The sequence below is a fragment of the Globicephala melas genome, chromosome X (genome assembly GCF_963455315.2).
Source record: "Globicephala melas chromosome X, mGloMel1.2, whole genome shotgun sequence".
Classification (NCBI taxonomy): Eukaryota; Metazoa; Chordata; class Mammalia; order Artiodactyla; family Delphinidae; genus Globicephala; species Globicephala melas.
In genome coordinates, this window is record NC_083335.1 from 98,171,039 (window position 1) to 98,190,505 (window position 19,467).

Here is a 19,467-nt window from a genome sequence, read left to right on the forward strand (position 1 = left end):
ACAATGATACGGTCTACTTAAGAAGTATATTCTTTCCTGCTTAGTGTGTATTTTCAGAAACATGGATTTTGATTATTATAGAAGTTCTGGTATTATTCCTCCCCTTTGTTTGCTGATTTAGAGCTCATCTCACATTTCCAAAAAGAAAGTGGTAAAATTAATGTAGTTATAAAATTAGTTTTAATTTAAACCCCTTTTGATGTAATATTGTAATTAAGTTTTGAGTTCTATTCACTGTATTTTAATAGTCTTATATCAGGAAATAAAATACTAATATGGGAAATTAAAGAAATAATTTGTATGAGATTTTAGAATACTTTCCCTGCTAGTTCTGAAAAGCCTGTGTTGTATATCTAATCACATTTTATTTTGTAAGACATTAAAGTGTATTCATTCATTGTATTAAGAGCTGAGATAATATGTCCACATTTTGAGAATTAAATTAAGGAAAAAAGTTAAAAATTTAACTTTGTTATATCAAGAGTTCTTTTTTGGGAATTAAATATTATTTCCTAAAAAAGTAATTTTAGAAGAAGTTCTTCAAAGAAATCTTTATTTAAACATTTCCCAGTATATGTTGTACTATTTAAACTATTTCCTCTACTATAATACCAAACAACCTATAACTGTTTAATCTTTTTGCCCCTTTATGTTGTTGTTTGTAATACCTGAAATAGTTCCAAAATTTACTTTGAAGAATATGTGACTTAATAAAACTATAAATGTAAGGACATAAGAGTACAAAGGTATAGCAATTAGGAGAGTGGGTTAAGTATAAAAGAAACTGTATGCAGATGAATGGAACAGTGTATTTCCATTGATAAAACAGTGATGGAGGGAAAATTATTTATAAATATTATTGAGAAGATGAATTATTAACTAACTGAAAAAAATGAAGTTAGAACCTTGTGTCAAATGTTACACCAAAACAAGCTACCACATAGATTAAAAAGTCAAAAACATTTTAATCATAAATTTTGGAGAAATTTTTAATAAAACTTTAAAAACATATGGGGAAGCACAAAAATCAATGGAAGTGATCACAAACATTGTAAAAATACCAGAGCCAATTTTAAAGAAAAATGAGATAAGGAAAACACTTGTCTGAGTAAGTCATTAATAAGGTAGTCACCAGAAAGAGACATAAATGACCATTAATCCTATGAAAAATTGTACCTCAAATTGTAAAGGATGTAGTACAAATTTACAAAATGAGATTTTTTTTACGTACTAAAGTGCAAAAAGAAATCTAAAAAAATAAAACAAATGAATATAACAAAACAGAAACAGACTCATACAGAGAACAAACTAGTGATTGCCAGTGGGCAGAGGGGTGGGGGAGGGGCAAAATTGGGGTATGGGATTAAGAGGTACAAACTACTATGTGTAAAATAAGTAAGATACAAGGATATCTTGTACAGCACAAGGAATATAGCCAATGTTTCATAGTAACTTTAAATGGAGTATCATCTATTAAAACACTGACTTACTATGTTGTACACCTGAAACTAATATATTAACTCAACTATACTTTAATTAACAAAAGAAATTGTAAGGATGTAGTACAAATTTACAAAATGAGATACTATTTTTTACATACTAAATTGCAAAAAAAAAGAAACCCAAAAGATATAGTAAGTGCAGATCTGGCAGCAATGAACTACATCTCACTTATTGGAGGGAATGTAAATTGAATGTAAGTTTTGCTGAGGAAAACTTTTCAGATATAGATACATAGAGATATACATAAATAGATCATAAACATAATTTAAAAGAGTGGAAAACTTAAAATTAATTTATACAGCTAATAATGGGAAATGGTTAAATGAACTGCAGAAGCAATTAAAATCTGTTTTTGAAAAATACTTAATGACATGGGAGAAGGCTCACAATAAATTGCTTAGCTCAAAATGTAGTTCTACATAGAGGGAACTTTCCTCAACATAATAAAGACCATATATGACAAACCCATAGCCAACATCGTCCCCAGTGGTGAAAAAGTGAAACCATTTCCAGTAAGATGAGGAACAACACAAGGTTGCCCACTCTCACCACTATTATTCAACATAGTTTTGGAAGTTTTAGCCACAGCAATCAGAGAAGAAAAAGAAATAAAAGGAATCCAAATCGAAAAAGAAGTAAAGCTGTCACTGTTTGCAGATTACATGACACTAAACATAGAGAATCCTAAAGATGCTACCAGAAAAGTACTAGAGCTAATCAATGAATTTGGTAAAGTGGCAGGATACAAATTAATGCACAGAAATCTCTTGCATTCCCATACACTAATGATGAAAAATATGAAAATGAAATTAAGAAAACACTCCCATTTACCATTGCAACAAAAAGAATAAAATATCTAGGAGTAAACCTGCCTAAGGAGGCAAAAGACCTGTATGCAGAAAATTATAAGACACTGATAAAAGAAATTAAAGATGATACATATAGATGGAGAGATACACCATGTTCTTGCATTTGAAGAATCAACATTGTGAAAATGACTCTACTACCCAAAGCAATCTACAGATTCAATGCAATCCCTATCAAACTACGACTGGCATTTTTCACAGAACTAGAACAAAAAATTTCACAATTTGTATGGAAACACAAAAGACCCCAAATAGCCAAAGTAATCTTGAGAAAGAAACACGGAGCTGGAGGAATCAGGCTCCCTGACTTCCGGCTATACTACAAAGCTACAGTAACCAAGACAGTATGATACTGGGACAGAAACAGAAAGATAGATCAATGGAACAGGATAGAAAGCCCAGAGATAAACCCACGCACGTACGGTCACCTTATCTTTGATAAAGGAGGCAAGAATATACAATGGAGAAAAGACAGCCTCTTCAATATGTGGTGGTGGGAAAACTGGACAACTACATGTAAAAGAATGAAATTAGAACACTCCCTAACACCATACACAAAAATAAACTCAAAATGGATTAAAGACCTAAATATAAGGCCAGAAACTATCAAACTCTTAGAGGAAAGCCGAAGCAGAATACTCTGTGACATAAATCACAGCAGGATCCTTTTTGACACACCTCCTAGAGAAACGGAAATAAAAACAAAAATAAACAAATGGGACCTAATGAAACTCAAAAGCTTTTGCACAGCAAAGGAAACCATAAACAAGACGAAAAGACAACCCTCAGAATGGGAGAAAATATTTGCAAATGAAGCAGTGGGCAAAGGATTAATCTCCAAAATTTAGAAGCAGCTCAGGCAGCTCAATATCAAAAAAACAAACAACCCAATCCAAAAATGGGCAGAAGACCTAAATAGACATTTCTCCAAAGAAGATATACAGATTGCCAACAAACACATGAAAGATGCTCAACATCACTAATCATTAGAGAAATGCAAATCACAGCTACAATGAGATATCATCTCACACCGGTCAGAATGGCCATCATCAAAAAATCTACAAACAATAAATGCTGGAGAGGGCGTGGAGAAAAGAGAACCCTCTTTCACTGTTGGAGGGAATGTAAATTGATACGGCCACTGTGGAGAACAGTATGGAGGTTCCTTAAAATACTAAAAATAGAACTACCATACGAGCCAGCAATCCCATTATTGGGCATATACCCTGAGAAAACCATAATTCATAAAGTGTCATGTGCCACAGTGTTCATTGCAGCTCTATTTACAATAGCCAGGACATGGAAGCAACCTAAGTGTCCAGCAACATATAAGTGGGTAAAGAAGATGTGGCACATATATACAATGGAATATTACTCAGCCATAAAAAGAAACGAAATTGAGTTATTTGTAGTGAGGTTGATGGACCTAGAGTCTGTCATACAGAGTGAAGTAAGTCAGAAAGAGAAAAACAAATACCATATGCTAGCACATATATATGGAATCTAAAAAAAAAAAAGTCATGAAGAACCTAGCGGCAAGATGGGACTAAAGATGCAGACCTACTAGAGAATGGACTTGAGGATATGGGTAGGGGGAAGGGTAAGCTGGGACAAAGTGAGAGAGTGGCATGGACATATATACACTACTAAACGTCAAATAAATAGCTAGTGGGAAGCAGCCGCAGAGCACAGGGAGATCAGCCTGGTGCTTTGTTACCACCTAGTAGGGTGGGATAGGGAGGGAGGGAGGGAGGGAGGGAGATGCAAGAGGGAAGAGATATGGAGACATATGTATATGTATAACTGATTCACTTTGTTATAAAGCAGAAACTAACACACCATTGTAAAGCAATTGTACTCCAATAAAGATGTTTAAAAAAATGTAGTTCTATGCATACTAGATATTGTGTAAATAATCAAGGGTAACAGTTTAATAAAGTAAAATAAAAATAAAAAATAACATATCACAAAATAAACATAAGGTATGCAACCACCAAATTATGTTTGACACATAATTATGCATATGTGAGTGGTAAAATATGATTAGCTCTTCAAGGTTTAGTTTTACATGGAAAGAACTGGAAGTTTATGTAAAAAGTAATAGTTGTGGGCTTCCCTGGTGGCGCAGTGGTTGAGAGTCTGCCTGCCGATGCAGGGGACACGGGTTCGTGCCCCGGTCCGGGAAGATCTCACATGCTGCGGAGCGGCTAGACCCGTGGGCCATGGCCACTGAGCCTGCGTGTCCGGAGCCTGCACGTCCGGAGCCTGTGCTCCGCAGCGGGAGAGGCCACAACAGTGAGAGGCCCGCGTACCGCAAAAAAAAAAAAAAAAGTAATAGTTGTATATAATGGGTATTTTTTTCAATTTTTTATCTTCACCCTTTTTAGTTTATAACCAGAAAGTAACATTTAAATAAATACTGAGTCGGTGAAACCTAAAGATATGCATCGTGTTATAAGGGGTGGAATAGATTATACAGTACAAATGTAAAATCAAGTTGTAAATTCTCCCCAAAATTCCCTAGAATTTCACTGTGATACTACAGAACAGAGCAGTGTCTTTTGAAAAATAAAAAAACATTCATTAAGTGGCATTAGTAAACCTTCCATCTGGTAACTTATTCAGAGCTTTGTTATCACATCTATCAATCTGATTTAGTTATATTTTTATCTATGAAGGTTAAAAGTTATCTTACTTAAAGGCTCAGTATAATTAAGTTAAACTCCATTAATTGAATCATAAATGCAGTTATTAATATACAGACAAAATGTAATAAAATTAGGTGTGCTAAAGCTCTTTGGTTCAGTAATATATAGCTTTGTATATATTTGGCATTGTTCAGAAGACTAGGCGTAGATTTTTAAATAAAATATTATTAAATAATGTGTAAACTACTCTTATTAAAATTAGAATTTAAATGACTATTTTATAATTAATGTACATAATTTATTTTTAGATGTTTGAATCACGTAGCTTTCATTTTAAGTAATTTGATTTATCTGAAACTAGTCAATGAAATTGAACAATGAAACTCGTTAGTATTCATCAGTCAGTATAAATGCACTTTCTTCTTTTTAATTTTGAGGCTTTACAAAACTCTCTACAAGAACAACAAAATGGCCTAAACTATCTCAGCACCACTGTGAAAGAGATGTCAAGGAAAGCGCCCTCTAATATTAGCAGGAAATATCAGTCAGAATTTGAAGAGATTGAGGGCCGATGGAAGAAACTCTGTGCCCAGCTGGTCGAACATTGCCAAAAACTGGAGGAGCAAATGGCTAAACTCCGAAAACTTCAGGTACTTCAAGATTTTACTTTTTATATTCATTTTTTTCTTTACTTGTTTGTCTCCTAATGATGAGTTACAAAATTTAAAGACATTTAACCTCCATAGTCCCTCAAAGTCAGTGATAAGGTCAAAAGACACAAATCTGTCTCAAGGGAGTATAGTCTGCCTATTGATTTTAAGAAAACTTTAATTAAGAGTTCTGCTTCTTAGATTTTCTTTAGAATTAGTTTTTTTTCCACCAATACCAATAGGACTTAAACATGTTTTTAGCTCAGTAATTTTCAAAACCCATCTTTTCTTTAGTCTGGTTGTCCTCTAAATAGAGGTATCATTTAGCTTATGAATAGATAAGAAGTTATCTACCATGTAATATAGTCATATCATTTCATCAGCATATTTCACTTGTAATTTTATGTATAAATTTGACCCCATCACCTTCTACAAACCAACTTCTACTGACTTAATTTGTTTGAATAGTGCCACCTGATCACCCAAGCATTAGTAAACCAACAATTACACTGTAGTCTAAAGTTTAAAACATTTGGTGATGCAGGTAATATCTCTCTTATGTGGTAAATTATTGTGAAGAATGTTAATGCTGGGAAGAATCTTGAAAGCATCATGGCATGATGGAAAAGCATTGGAATAAGACGCCTTTGGATCTAAATCCCAGTCCAGCTACTTAGTTGTTTTTTTCTTACCTTTCACAAACCAAAAGACCAAGCAGTTTTAAATCATTCTTTAAAGCACAACATCCACATTTATGTGTCTCTACGTAGGAACATATGTGTACATGCATATACATGCATACACACATATACATAAAAACATTTTTATCAGTACCACTGGCGAAAGAGGGTACAATTACTTGGTCCTTGCCATCAAGGAGCCCATGTTCTGGTGAAGGAGAAAGGTGAGTGTATTTTTTTCCTATTGCTGCTGTAATAAGTTGCTGCAAATTTAATGGCTTAAAGCAGCACACATTTATTATGTTACAGTTCTGGGGGTCAGAAGTTCAATGTCAGTCTCAGTGAGCTAAAATCAAGGTATAGGCAGGGCTGTGTCCTTTCTGGAGGCTTTAGGAGAAAATTTGTTTCCTTGTCATTTTTAGCTTTTGGAAACTACATTCCTTGGCTTATGTTTCCATCTTCTGTCTTTAAAGCCAGTAGTATAACACCTTCCAATTTCTCTCTTACACTCCTGCCTCCGTCTTAATAAGGACCCTTGTGGTTATATTGTGCCCATCTGGATAACCCAGGATCATCTCCCCATCTCAAAATCCTTAACTTAATCACATCTGCGAATTCCTTTTTGCCATATGAGGCACCGTATTCACAGGTTCCAGTGATGGGGGCCTGAACATCTTGGAGGGTCATTATTTAACCCACGACAGTAAGTAAATTAAACAGTGCAGTAAATGTTATGATAGTGGAAAGAGAAGAAAAGCAACATAAACTGGGAAAAGGGGTTATGAAATGTTCTTGGAGCATGGTTTATCTTACTACACCTTGAATAAGTAGAATTTAGGCACCTAATAAAAGAGGAAGAAAGAGTTCCTGACAAAATAGAGCAGTATGTTCAATTAACTGGAAGTAGTTCAATATTGGGGAGACAAAAGATATGTTTGGAGATTAATAAAATATGTGATTGGAGAAGTGGTCTGGGGTAGATCGTGAATGGGTTGGTCACCATGCTTTGGAATATGAATTATAATCTAATGGTGATGGGATTAAAAATAATGATAAGGTGGAACTGTTACTTTAAGGGGGGAAAGATAAGATAATATCTGTGTTTTTAAAACATCACTTTGAGAAGAGGAAGGAGGAGAGAATAATATTGGCACCACTGTGGAGAATGGATTAGAGTGGAGTAAGACTGAAGCAGATACCAAAAAGAGCTAATGCAATAATCAAGGAGCCAATAATAAGATCTAAACTAGGACAGTGGTGATGTGAAGAAAAGAGCAAAACTAGGCTCAAAAGATGTCAGCCAGATAATAATGTTGAAGTTTTTAGATTCAGTCAAATGCTTTTAAAGTCATTATTATTTATCATATTGAAGAGGAAAATTTCTGAGAAGCACACATTTTCAATAGAAATTTAATTAAGAAAGGAGAAAGTAGCACATCTGGACAGCATAGTTGAATTGTAGGCAAATAAAGGAGTTTGAAAAATCATACACTTGAAAAGTAGCCCCCAAAAAGCAGCAGAACAAACAGACATTATGTGAGAAAATAATGGGATGTACTTGGCTATTTACAAATGATAAAAGATGACATTTTCCACCTGATCATTACTTCACCCTGGTCAGGCAAATGGGAAACGAAAAGCAAATTTTTTCTCTCTTTAAAGATGACAAAGTCTTGTTCTGAAAGTTCTCAACTGGAGGGGCTATGTAAACTGTCAACTGTAGAAAACAGTTTTTTGGAAGTTCAGGTTTAGGGAGGCTATAAAGACACCATTACATTGAGTTTACTGTTCATAGTTTGTTTTATGTACTTAAGGGCACATTCTTAGTATCATCATGAGTTGTTTTGTAACTTAAAATTTCTCTAGAGGGGGATATGATTTAATGTTCTCAAGAGCAACATCATAAAACCACATTTGGTAGTAATTTTTTATTTTTAACAATAGCAGACTTCATACACCAGTGCTCATACAGTAGGCCATAAAAATGCAGTCTTAGAGAAAATATTCTTTTCCTGAAGAGCTACATAGAGACATCCTTCAAACATGGGAATTGTTCCTAGGCTTGTGTTCAAACATATCACCGTGATGAATTGTGTTAAGATAAATCAGCACCCCAATAATGCCTTAAAATGGGTCTCTGATTTCAGAATCACATAAAAACCCTGAAGAAATGGATGGCCGAAGTTGATGTTTTCTTGAAAGAGGAATGGCCTGCCCTTGGGGATTCAGAAATTCTTAAAAAACAGCTGAAGCAGTGCAGGGTAAGATTTTTATATGATACTTTTCATATGAAGACTTTTATATGGAAAATATTATTTAGTTATATTGATGATTCTGAACCAGGGGCAGTTTTGTCCCTCTGGGGGACATTTAGCAATGTCTGGAGGCGTTTTCATTTGTGGCAACTTGGGGTGGGGTAGATGCTACTGGCATCTAGTGGGTAGAGTCCAGGGATGCATCTAAATATCCTACAATGCACAGAACAGCACCCCACAGCAAAGAATTACCCAGCCCCAAATGACAGTAGTGCCAAGGTTGAGAAACTGGGCTAAATAAGAGAGAAATAGACAAAATATTGCCTTTTACTCAACACTCACTTTACAGTATTATTTTGATATAACATGCAGTTTAATTTAAAGGTAAAGAATTTTTTGAGCTATTTGTTATATCTTATTACAGGTTATCAGTCATACTATGTTTTTCTTACCATGTGTGTTGCACTGTAGTATAAGACAACGTGTATTTTGAAATAATATGATTATACAATTGTCATGCAGTGGGAGGAGAACAATCTAGTTCTTTAAAGAACTTTCTTTGTGAATAAAAGCTAAAAAAGCAAATCCATTTTAAAAATAACCTTCACACCATCTTGCTATAAACAATTATTGCAATACCCTGTGTTTGAAAATCAAAATTCCTTCAAAAATAATAATGTATAAAACTCATCATTTTTGCAGTTTTCTCACACAAAGTATTAAGCGTATTTACTTTTGTAACTAATATAAGTAGACTACAGATACATAATTCCCTATTTCATTCATGCCATAAAAACCACTGAACATTTTTTTGCAACATATATTTCAGATTTTAAAGGGCAAAATTCATGTGTAGTGTCATGATTCCTAATTATATGTTTCCTACCTATTGTTGCATTTCAAATAGGTTGTGGTAATTTTTTCAGCTAACTTAAATTGAATTATTTCCTTAGCTTTTAGTCAGTGATATTCAGACAATTCAGCCCAGTCTAAACAGTGTCAATGAAGGTGGACAGAAAATAAAGAATGAAGCGGAGCCAGAGTTTGCTTCTAGACTGGAGACAGAGCTCAGAGAACTTAACACTCAGTGGGACCACATGTGCCGACAGGTATGTTCAATCTCTGTGGCTCGCTTCTTTTTAATTATGATTTCTTAATGTCTCCCTTCACCATTGCCCTTTTAAAAAGTTTAGTCTCTATGTTGTTGCTTTAAAGCACAGTTAATTAAAACTAGCCTTTGTCTAGCATATAAATTATTTTCATAGTAGATATTTTAAATAGTATATTCATCTTATTGGCGTCCTAAAATGACCTTATCGCATGCAGCTGTCATTCTGAACAATAAGGCCCTTTTCTTAGGCATTATTTTTATTGAATCTTTTCTCCAATGCATAACTTTATACAAGTAGTTGGATCAACAGAAGATACTTTTTACTTCTATACTTGGTACAGAAATAAAATGAATGAGTAATGCATGCATATGTACAAATATGATAAGTATTTTTCACTTTTGATTGTTAAGATTGACAAGTTTGGCTTCTTCAGTACGTCCCTTTCAATAAATGGATTAAGATTGGGAAATAGTTAAGAATAGCTCAGTAGAAAACATATAAAATAACTGTACATTCACATCTGAGTTCCTCATTTTTATATAGCAGAGTGTTTTATAGATATTTATTTCCAATTTTAAGATTAAATTACGGAAGAGAAAATATTACATACACATGTAGTGTACATCAGATACTTCTTGTTCAAAAGATGAAATTTTGACCTAATGCAGTGACTGCTTTTCAGTACACTAATACCTTTTTTGAAGTTAACGATAGGTTTCATTTTACGTGTATTAGAGGCAGTCAGTCTTTCGTTATTTCTAAGTAACCTTTGAAAGTTGAAAAGAAATCATGCCAAAAGGCAAAAACTAAATTTGAAAAAGAAAGGAATTTGGACAAGTAAAAGTCAAGACAAGTCACCCAGCTAATACCATCACTGACAAATGCTCAGCAGTTCTATTAACTCACAGATGAGATAGCCCTGGGTCAGCTAGCTTGCATTCTTCTCCTGCAGTAAGCTGGTTCTAGAAGGGATGTTCAGGAAAAAAATATTACCTAGAGAATAGATTTTATCATTGATGTTTTCCTGGAAGGCCAGTATGAAAGGTATTTGTTTGTTGAATGCTTTTAATGGATGAATAGAAAGGACAACACCAGTTTATTTAGAGCAAGGGAGAGGACAACAGCAAAAAAAGTTTTATGAGAAAATGGGCGGGAAATAAGTCATTAATTTTCTTTTAAGTCACAGTGAGGATTTACTATTCATATCAGGTACGATGGGAAGCTATTAGACCTTTAGGTATAGAAGTGGCATCATGTAAAGTGGTTGTTTAAAAGTTTGCTATATAATCCTGTTATATGAAGAATAGACCAAAGGGGCACAAGTGGAAGCACGTAGGAATCCCAGTTATCCAGGTAGGAAATAATACTGGCAAAGAACAGCCGGGGATGTTAGTGGAGATTGAGAGACATGAAGAAATTTGAAACGTATAATCCTCTTATGACGTCATGTTTGGTTAACTGTCCAAACCTCTCCCAATAATTTTCCAAGTTCTCCCATAGAGATAGAGCTGGTTTGAACTCTTGTTGCTCTGTCTCATTACTGTTTATTGCTTTTATGTGTATTTTACCATTATACAGTAATTAACATGAAGAGGGGCTGTGTTATTCTAGGCAAACTGGACCAAAGTGCTTGTGTGAGTCAAACTTTGTAGAAACTCTGTCCTCCCTGGCCAACTTCAGCAAGCTTATCTCACTCAATGTGGTCACTCGTTTTTCTTGTTTCTTCTAACCAGTTAGGCAAGTTCTTCCTTGTTATATTTTTCATCAGGGCTTTCACACTCACATCTACCCTTCCTTGATCATTATTCTTATCCTAAGTACACATTTGTTTCTTGATTTTATGTTTTATCAGACCCCATTAGAAATGGCAGTGCTTGCTGAAGGAGAATGCTTGCAGAAAGTCCAGGGTGATGGGGAGGGAGGGATAAGCATATTCAGAGTTTTCTGTTTTGAGCAACAGTGTTGGCTACTGTGCCTTTAAAGAAGGAAAGACTGCGAGCTAAGGGAGGAACCAAATTGACTAGCTTAATAGAATGATCAGTACTTCTATTTTGGTCATGTTTATTTTGGAGAAGTAGACAGTCAAAATACATCTGGAATTCAAGTGGGGTGCTTAAATTGAACGTATAAACTATGTACACAAAAATAAAGATAACATTTATGTAAGATAACTCCTATCTCACAATGAAAAGATTTGTCAGACCCACTTCCCCAAAATATTTGGCCAAATTGGATAAAATAAAAACTCTGATGGATGGAGAAGACTTTCTTGTGGATAGAGAGGCAAACAATGTGTAAGAGCAACAGCTCTGGAACCAGATTGCCTGGGTTTAGATCTTGCCTTCACCATAAACTACTTGTGTGATCCTGGAAGAGTTGTTTAATCTCTCTGTGCTTCAGTTTCCCAGTCTTTACAATGTGATGATATTACTGCCTGCTTTATAAGAATTTTAAAATAATAATTAAATGAATTTGTGTTTGTAAGGTGTACAGATCAGTATCTAGCACAGAATAACCACTTGTTAAATAAAATAAATGGATATGAAATAGACATAAACCTACATATATAAAATTATAAAGCATTTATAATTTCTAAATAAATAATGTATGATTATATATTTTAATTATTAGTGGCTATAAATTTATACTAGATAGTTATCAAGAAACACTGGATTTAGAAACCAGGTGGATGTCATTCTGGCACCTTGCAGATCATTGTCTTTCCAAGTCAATGCATCTTTTGGGTGCAGTCATCCACAGACCCCTGGGTCACTCTGCCTCATTCCTTGAGTATTTTAACAGCTGACTCACTGTTAACTCCTGTCATAATTCTTGGTGATTTCAGTATCTTCTTAGATGGTTCTTCTAGTTCCTGAGCCCTCGGTTCCTTGGTAACCGCTCCAGTGATTTTTGTCTTCCACCCTGCCTCAGCCACTCACTCCCAGCTTCATAACCTAGACATCACACCCCGCAGCCTCCAGCACACACACAATACAACCACTATGGAACCTGTATGGAGATTCCTCAAATAATTAAAAATAGAGCTGCCTTATGATCCAGCAATCCCACTTCTGGGTATATTTACAAAGGAAATGAAATCAGGATCTCAAAGAGATATCTGCACTCCCAAATTCATTGCAACATTATTCACAATAGCCAAGATAAGGAGACAACCTAAGCTTTGGTCAGGGATAAACAGATAAAGAAGATGTGGTGCGCGCGCGCACACACACACGCGCGCACACACACAGTATTATTCAGCTGTGAGAAAGAAGGAAAGCTTGCAATTTGCAACAAGCTGGATGAAACTTGAGGGTATCATACTAGGTCAAATAAGTCAGAGAAAAACAAATGCTGTATGATCTCAGTTATATGTGGAATCTAAAAAAGCCAAACTCAAGTGAGTAGAATGGGGACTGCCAGGGCTTGCAGAGTGGCGGAAATGAAGAGATTCTGGTCAAGTGGTACAAACTTCTGGTTTATGATGAGGAAGTTCTTGGGATCTAATTTACAGTATGGTAACTACAGCTGACAGTTTTATATTCTATACTTGTCAGTTGCTGGGACAGTAGATCTTTAATGTTTTCACGATAAAAAGTAAAACGGTAATCATGTGTGATGATGAAGGCATTGACTAATCCTATTGTGGTAATCATTTCACAATATATATGTGTACTTTAAACAGTGTTTTATGTCAATTGTATCTTAATAAAGGTGGGGGGAAAAGGAAGTAGAATGGGGAGGGGCAGTGCTGAATGTTAGATTTACAAATTCTAGAACAGGAAACATGAAGAACTTTCTATTTTATCAAGAGGTTGATGCAGTATAATCTGCTGAAACTGGTGGTCGATTGGTAAATTTAAGGCTAGAAGGTTGACATCACTAATGTGATAAAGGTGAGGGAGAAATTGTGATTTTAACCTCAATGTTTTCACAGAAACCCTTCTAAAATACAAAACCACAAAAAAAAAAATTCATCTCTCTCTGATCAGTTGTAGAGCTGTGGAATGTTAAATTTGGAAAAGACCTTGGAAATCTTCTGCTCCAATTGTTAGGTTAGTTAAGAAGTGGAGATAAAGAGAAATGAAGTGATGTTTCCAGGTTCACTTAGCTTGTTAGTGACTGAGTACAGGTATCCAGATTCCAAAGCTGGTGTTCTTTCCAATGCACTCATGCTGTCACCTCAAAATGAATTCCTTTTCTTTTCTTTCTTTCCTTTTAAAATAATCACTCCTGATCCCTTTCTTCTGGTTTAGTTTTATAGCATGCAATATGTTTTTTACTACAAGTCTTTGCCTAAGTTCCGTTAGTCACTCTAATATTATTGTCACTTTGCCAACTACCTCAAAAGATTATAGCAGAGTATCTAAGTAAAAATTTAACAGCTTGTTTACTTGGGCTTATTATAGGCTCATTGACTATGCAAAATAATCTTTATACCTTAACTAGTGTAATTGTTAGATACGTGCTTCTAGCTGTGTCAGAATGAAACATACATTTACACTTCAATAGATGAAGCACTACATTCTCCTAGGAGAGTAAAGAAAGTAGTTTTAATTTAACTACCTTAGGCTTAGGGTGGTTGCAAAGTGTAAGGAAAATTAATATGATGATGGTTCTGTACATATTTAGTATTTGGTAAAGTACCATGAAAACTTCATTATACTAAAAGTATGCCTTATGTATTAAGACTTTACAATTACAACTCTGTTATTTAAAAGATAGAACTCTACTTAATCCCAGAGAGAAGAATAACATCATTTGATTAGAGTTATTTTTTAATTAATTAATTAATTTATTTTTGGCTGTGTTGGGTCTTCGTTGCTTCATGCGGGCTTTCGCTAGTTGCGGCGAGTGGGGGCTACTCTTCGTTGTGGTGTGCAGGCTTCCCATTGCGGTGGCTTCTCTTGTTGCAGAGCACTGGCTCTAGGCGTGTGGGCCTCAGTAGTTGTGGCATATGGGATCAGTAGTTGTGGCTCACAGGCTGTAGAGCGCAAGCTCAATAGTTGTGGCACACGGGCTTAGTTGCTCCGCAGCATGTGGGATCTTCCCGGACCAGGGCTCGAACCTGTGTTCCCTGCATTGGCAGGCAGATTCCTAGCCACTGCACCACCAGGGAAGTCCCTAGAGTTATTTTTTAAGGTAAAAGAGAAGCACTATATATAATCATTCTAATACTGAATTGAGATTTTTCCCTCAATGTGTTACAGCAGGGTACTTTATAACAAGCTATTATCATGCACGATTTTCTCTTAGGTATTTTAAGTTTTGCTATCTTTCTGGTTAATAAGTAATAAATTCTGTTATAAAGTTAGTATTTCAGAAATGTATGAGGCTTTACAAGGCACAAGTCTCCTGTCACACATGCTGTTTTTCAACTTGTTTTTTTAATTTAAAATTAAATACCGGATAACTTTCACTTCAGTATAGATGTATCGGTGCTATGTGGTATCCTATTCTGTGTGTGTACATGTGTATCCCACTATTTATTTAACTAACTCTCCATGAAAGCACATTTGGGTTTGTTTCCAATATGTTGCTGTCTCCAAAGCTGAATTGAATAGTGTACATACAACTTTGTACACTTCGTTTTGTATGATTCATTCTTTAAAGTGGAAGAGTAGACTCAGATTTATGAACATTAAGAAATTTAATGCATTTTGCCAATTTACTGTCTAAAAGGTTGTACTATGTCAGATATTTCCCTCAACGGGTGTAAAAACTTTTCTTTTCCCACATCCCTGCTCAAACTGGGCATTTTTGCTAGTTTTTTCCAGTCTCATATTTGAAAACATACTAAATTTAATTTGCTGTTATTTAACTATAAATGATACTGAGCATCTTTTCACATATATATGGCCTCATTTTAATTTTATTTCTGTGAATTACATGACTATGTCTTTTATCCATTTTCTATTTTTTTCTTTTTTATGAGAGTTTTCTGTAGGTATATGATTATTAAGTTCCTAGGATATTTGGACTTGTAAAACAGCATCAAAGAGCACAAAGAATTTCTACTTCTATTGTGTGCCAACAAATTTACTCTTCCAACTGAAACAATGTTTTTCTTTATTCTCCATTTGCAGAAATGCATTACCATACACAATAGCTAAATTATGGTCTTAAGAGAATCTGTTCATTATGCCAAGGAAATGCCTATATCTCATTTTAACACTTAGGTGAAATTAAGTGTATCCAATTGCTATGACTTACTTTCCTCCTTCATGTAAGCTTTTTACTTCTTGCTTCATCTTTTGTATCTAAGCTTTCTATTATTTACAGACTCGTCAATAATAATATAATGGTAATGTTTTTTGACTTTCAATATTCATGCTTTACTTCTTGGTTTGTTTTATGGAAGGTCTATGCCAGAAAGGAGGCCTTAAAGGGAGGTTTGGATAAAACTGTAAGCCTTCAGAAAGATTTATCAGAGATGCATGAATGGATGACACAAGCTGAAGAAGAATACCTAGAGAGAGATTTTGAATATAAAACCCCAGATGAATTACAGACAGCAGTTGAAGAGATGAAGGTAAAAGAAACCAAATTAAACAAATTGTGATTCTGCACAGTCGGCTCTTTTCTTGGTTTAATAGTAGAGGTTGCTTTTTGATTGATTTAGCTTCAAGTTTGATATACATTGTATAGAATGTTTAAACTTTTTATTTATTAAGTCTATGCATTGTGGTCACAACATAAATATTGACAATCACGGTTTGGAGCATTTTCCCCTTGAAATTATGTACTATTAAGAGATTGGAATCAGCTACTCACATTAGATGTTTCTAGCTGATGCAAATTCAAACTGGAAATATGTCAAAGTGTTATTGAAATGACAGTTGGAAATGTCAACAGGCTGTGTTAATTTGGTGGTTTAAAGGGTTTCTTAGAATTTGGGAGTACTAAATATTTTAGCTGATGGTCTTTAATATGGATAAAAGGACTGTGTTTACATGAACTTCTCTTGAAACGATAGGATAAAAAATACAACATTGATTTAGGACCAAGGAAACTGGTATGTAGAAAGGACTGGGAGGTGAAGCTTGGTAATTGGATCTACACAACTGCATTTCAGGATGGCCCCGGACAACTCAGTAGTCAGTGTAATCCTCTATTTTTTCATGTGTAAATCATCTCATTTTATAACTTGAAAGTATCAACTGAGGATTGAAACTTAAATGTAAGTAAATTACCTAGCTCAGAGTGAGCACTCAATGATTTGCAGCTATAATGATACTTACTATCTTCATGTACTAGCAATAACACATTTTTTAACCACATTAGCCTAGGTGAATTATTAATACATATTTGTTTGGTTTGAGGCCTCATGATGGAGCAGAATCATTTTGGAGCTAGACACTTGGGTTTAAAACCTGCTTTGGCCCCTTGCCAACTGTGTAAACTTGGGCAAGTTGCATAAGCCCAGTGAGCTTTCATTCCCTCATTTGTGAACTAGATATCAAAATACCTGATTTTCAGAATTATTTGAAGGGTGAAACATAAAAGTCCTAATGTAGTACACAAAATAGATGCCCCAAACTAGTTCATTATTATTACCATTATTATCATTGTTGTGTGGTAAGAAATTAATTATATGCACTTTATTATATATTTTATATGATTATTCAATGAATATTGTAATTAGTAGAATGTGCCCACATGAAAACTCAGATGCTTAAATATCAAAGATATCATATGGCTTTAGTCACATGGAAATTAAAATTAAAACATATAAGGAAGACTATATTTGGATAAACAGTAATAGTGTCTTTGAGTATTAAAAACTACAGAATCATTCTAATCTAACAATACCATACATCATTCATTTATCAAGAAATATTGTATACTTACTGTCAAACACCCTTCTAGACACAGAATACAGTAGTGTGCAATACATAAAAGCTACCTGACTTCTTGGAATTTTCATTCTAGTTGGGGCGGGGGGGTAGGCAATGAATGGAGAAATTTAAAAATTCATTTGAGATCATGATGATTTCCCAAAAAAACAAACCAGGATTGTGAAATAAATAATAACTAGAGCGCAGGTGGCAGTTGGAGGTGGTGAGATGCTGTTTTAGAAAGGGTTGATTTGTAGGGCATTTGTGAGGAATTATATTTAATCTGAGATATGAATCATAAGAAAAAGCCAACCTTAAAAATGTCTTATGGGGCACATTCCATTCTGAGGGAAGAGCTCCTGCAAAGACCCTAAGGCTAATTGGGAAGAGAAAGAGGCCCACCTGACTGAAGAGAGTAAAACAGGATAAATGACCTGAGGTGATTTGTAGGGGCTGAGTAGATATCTGCTAACACAGGAGCTTTGTAGGATACGGAGGGGTTTTCATTCTTAGTGAAATGAGAAAGCCATTGGAAGGACTATAATGATTTTAAGTTTGACTGTGGGGAGGTCCCCATTAAGGAAATTATATCATTATAGAATGTGAGAGCTGGAGGGTACTTTGGAAGGAAACTAGTCTACACTTCCTCTGTGCAGATCAGAAAACGGAAATTCCCAGATAGGTCAAATAATTTACTCATAGTCACAGGCTTTATCTGTGGTAGAATCAAGAATATATTTCCCTCTATCCCTATCCCATTCTAAGCTGTTCTAAGCTATGATATGCCATTCCATTCCATTCTGTGAAGCATGTGCCACCCCACTTGCCTTTCCTTGCACGTCTCAATTCCCTCATGGCTTTTCTCGCCATCTCTTCTAATGCTGCATAGCCACTACTTCAGATCCCTAAGGAGATAATCAGCAGTCAGCTTGTGTTCAGCTGTTCTGTGTTTCCTGGTCCCTTTGTTTGGATCTGGCCCTCTCCCCTCATTCCTTGAACACTTTGCTTATCTGGTAACCACTCAGTCAGATCCCTTTTCCTTTTCCAGTACTGGAGAGTAGACTGTCTCAATTTTTTTTTTAAAAAGTTATACACAGTCCCTGAAATGAGTGGCCCAACCAATCAGTTCACACTGATTTGCATGTTTAAATAACAGATTTAGCTACAAAACTGGTGCATATGGGGGTAATATTGAAAAGAGGAAAAGCTCAGGCAGCTTGTGTCCACAACAGCAAAGGGAGTTGGCATTTCTTGTGTTTTCCGTCTGCCAGTCAAGGTAATCTCTTTCAGTCTGTTTCCCTACCTAGAGGGTAGTGATAGTACCTTGTTCAGGCTTCCACCTGTGCTCCTGTTAAGAGCAATTTTTTCTTCATTGTCGGAAGAGACTCATAGACCTACTTCGTCATTTCTCCTTGATTTAGTCAGATAAAAAGTAGAGACTTTCTGTTTCTTTACTTTTCTCTCCTGTGTTTTACTTGAAAATGATAATGCTGCTTTTGACTTCTTTTTTCTCTGTAAACAAAACTTTTCTATTAACATAAAAGAGCCAAGGGGAGTGTTTCATTAGCAACATCTGATTCTTTTGAAGGTCTGAAGTGACTGTATGCTGAAATTTGTATTAAACCCTTTAAAAACACTCTGGAATTTCAGTTTTTGATGGTTTTCTTTGTTTCTTTTTAAAATTTTTACAATATGGTAACTCTAGTCCTAGTGTTTACTAGGAATTACATACATGTATTTGCTATTCTCATTCTGGGGGGGGGGCAGGCTAGAATAATCCCAATGGGGGGAGGATTAGAATCACCTGGAAGACTGAGGTGGCGCCTGAGATTTTTCATTTCTAAAAAGTTTCCAGGTCATGCCAAGGAATAAGTTCCAAGGTGGTTCCAAGGAAGCACATTTTGACAACCACTGG

At 35.1% G+C, this 19,467-nt stretch overlaps 1 protein-coding gene across 1 annotated transcript in view; it reads left to right on the top strand.

Moving 5' to 3' along the window:
• The window catches only part of DMD (dystrophin), a 2,243,521-nt gene that overhangs the window by 853,144 nt on the left and 1,370,910 nt on the right, over positions 1–19,467 (top strand). Inside the window, exons 23-26 of the mRNA XM_060293058.2 lie at positions 5,455–5,667; positions 8,495–8,608; positions 9,556–9,711; positions 16,076–16,246. Of these exons, the coding sequence (XP_060149041.1) occupies positions 5,455–5,667; positions 8,495–8,608; positions 9,556–9,711; positions 16,076–16,246 (654 nt within the window). The remainder of the gene's footprint in view (positions 1–5,454; positions 5,668–8,494; positions 8,609–9,555; positions 9,712–16,075; positions 16,247–19,467) is intronic.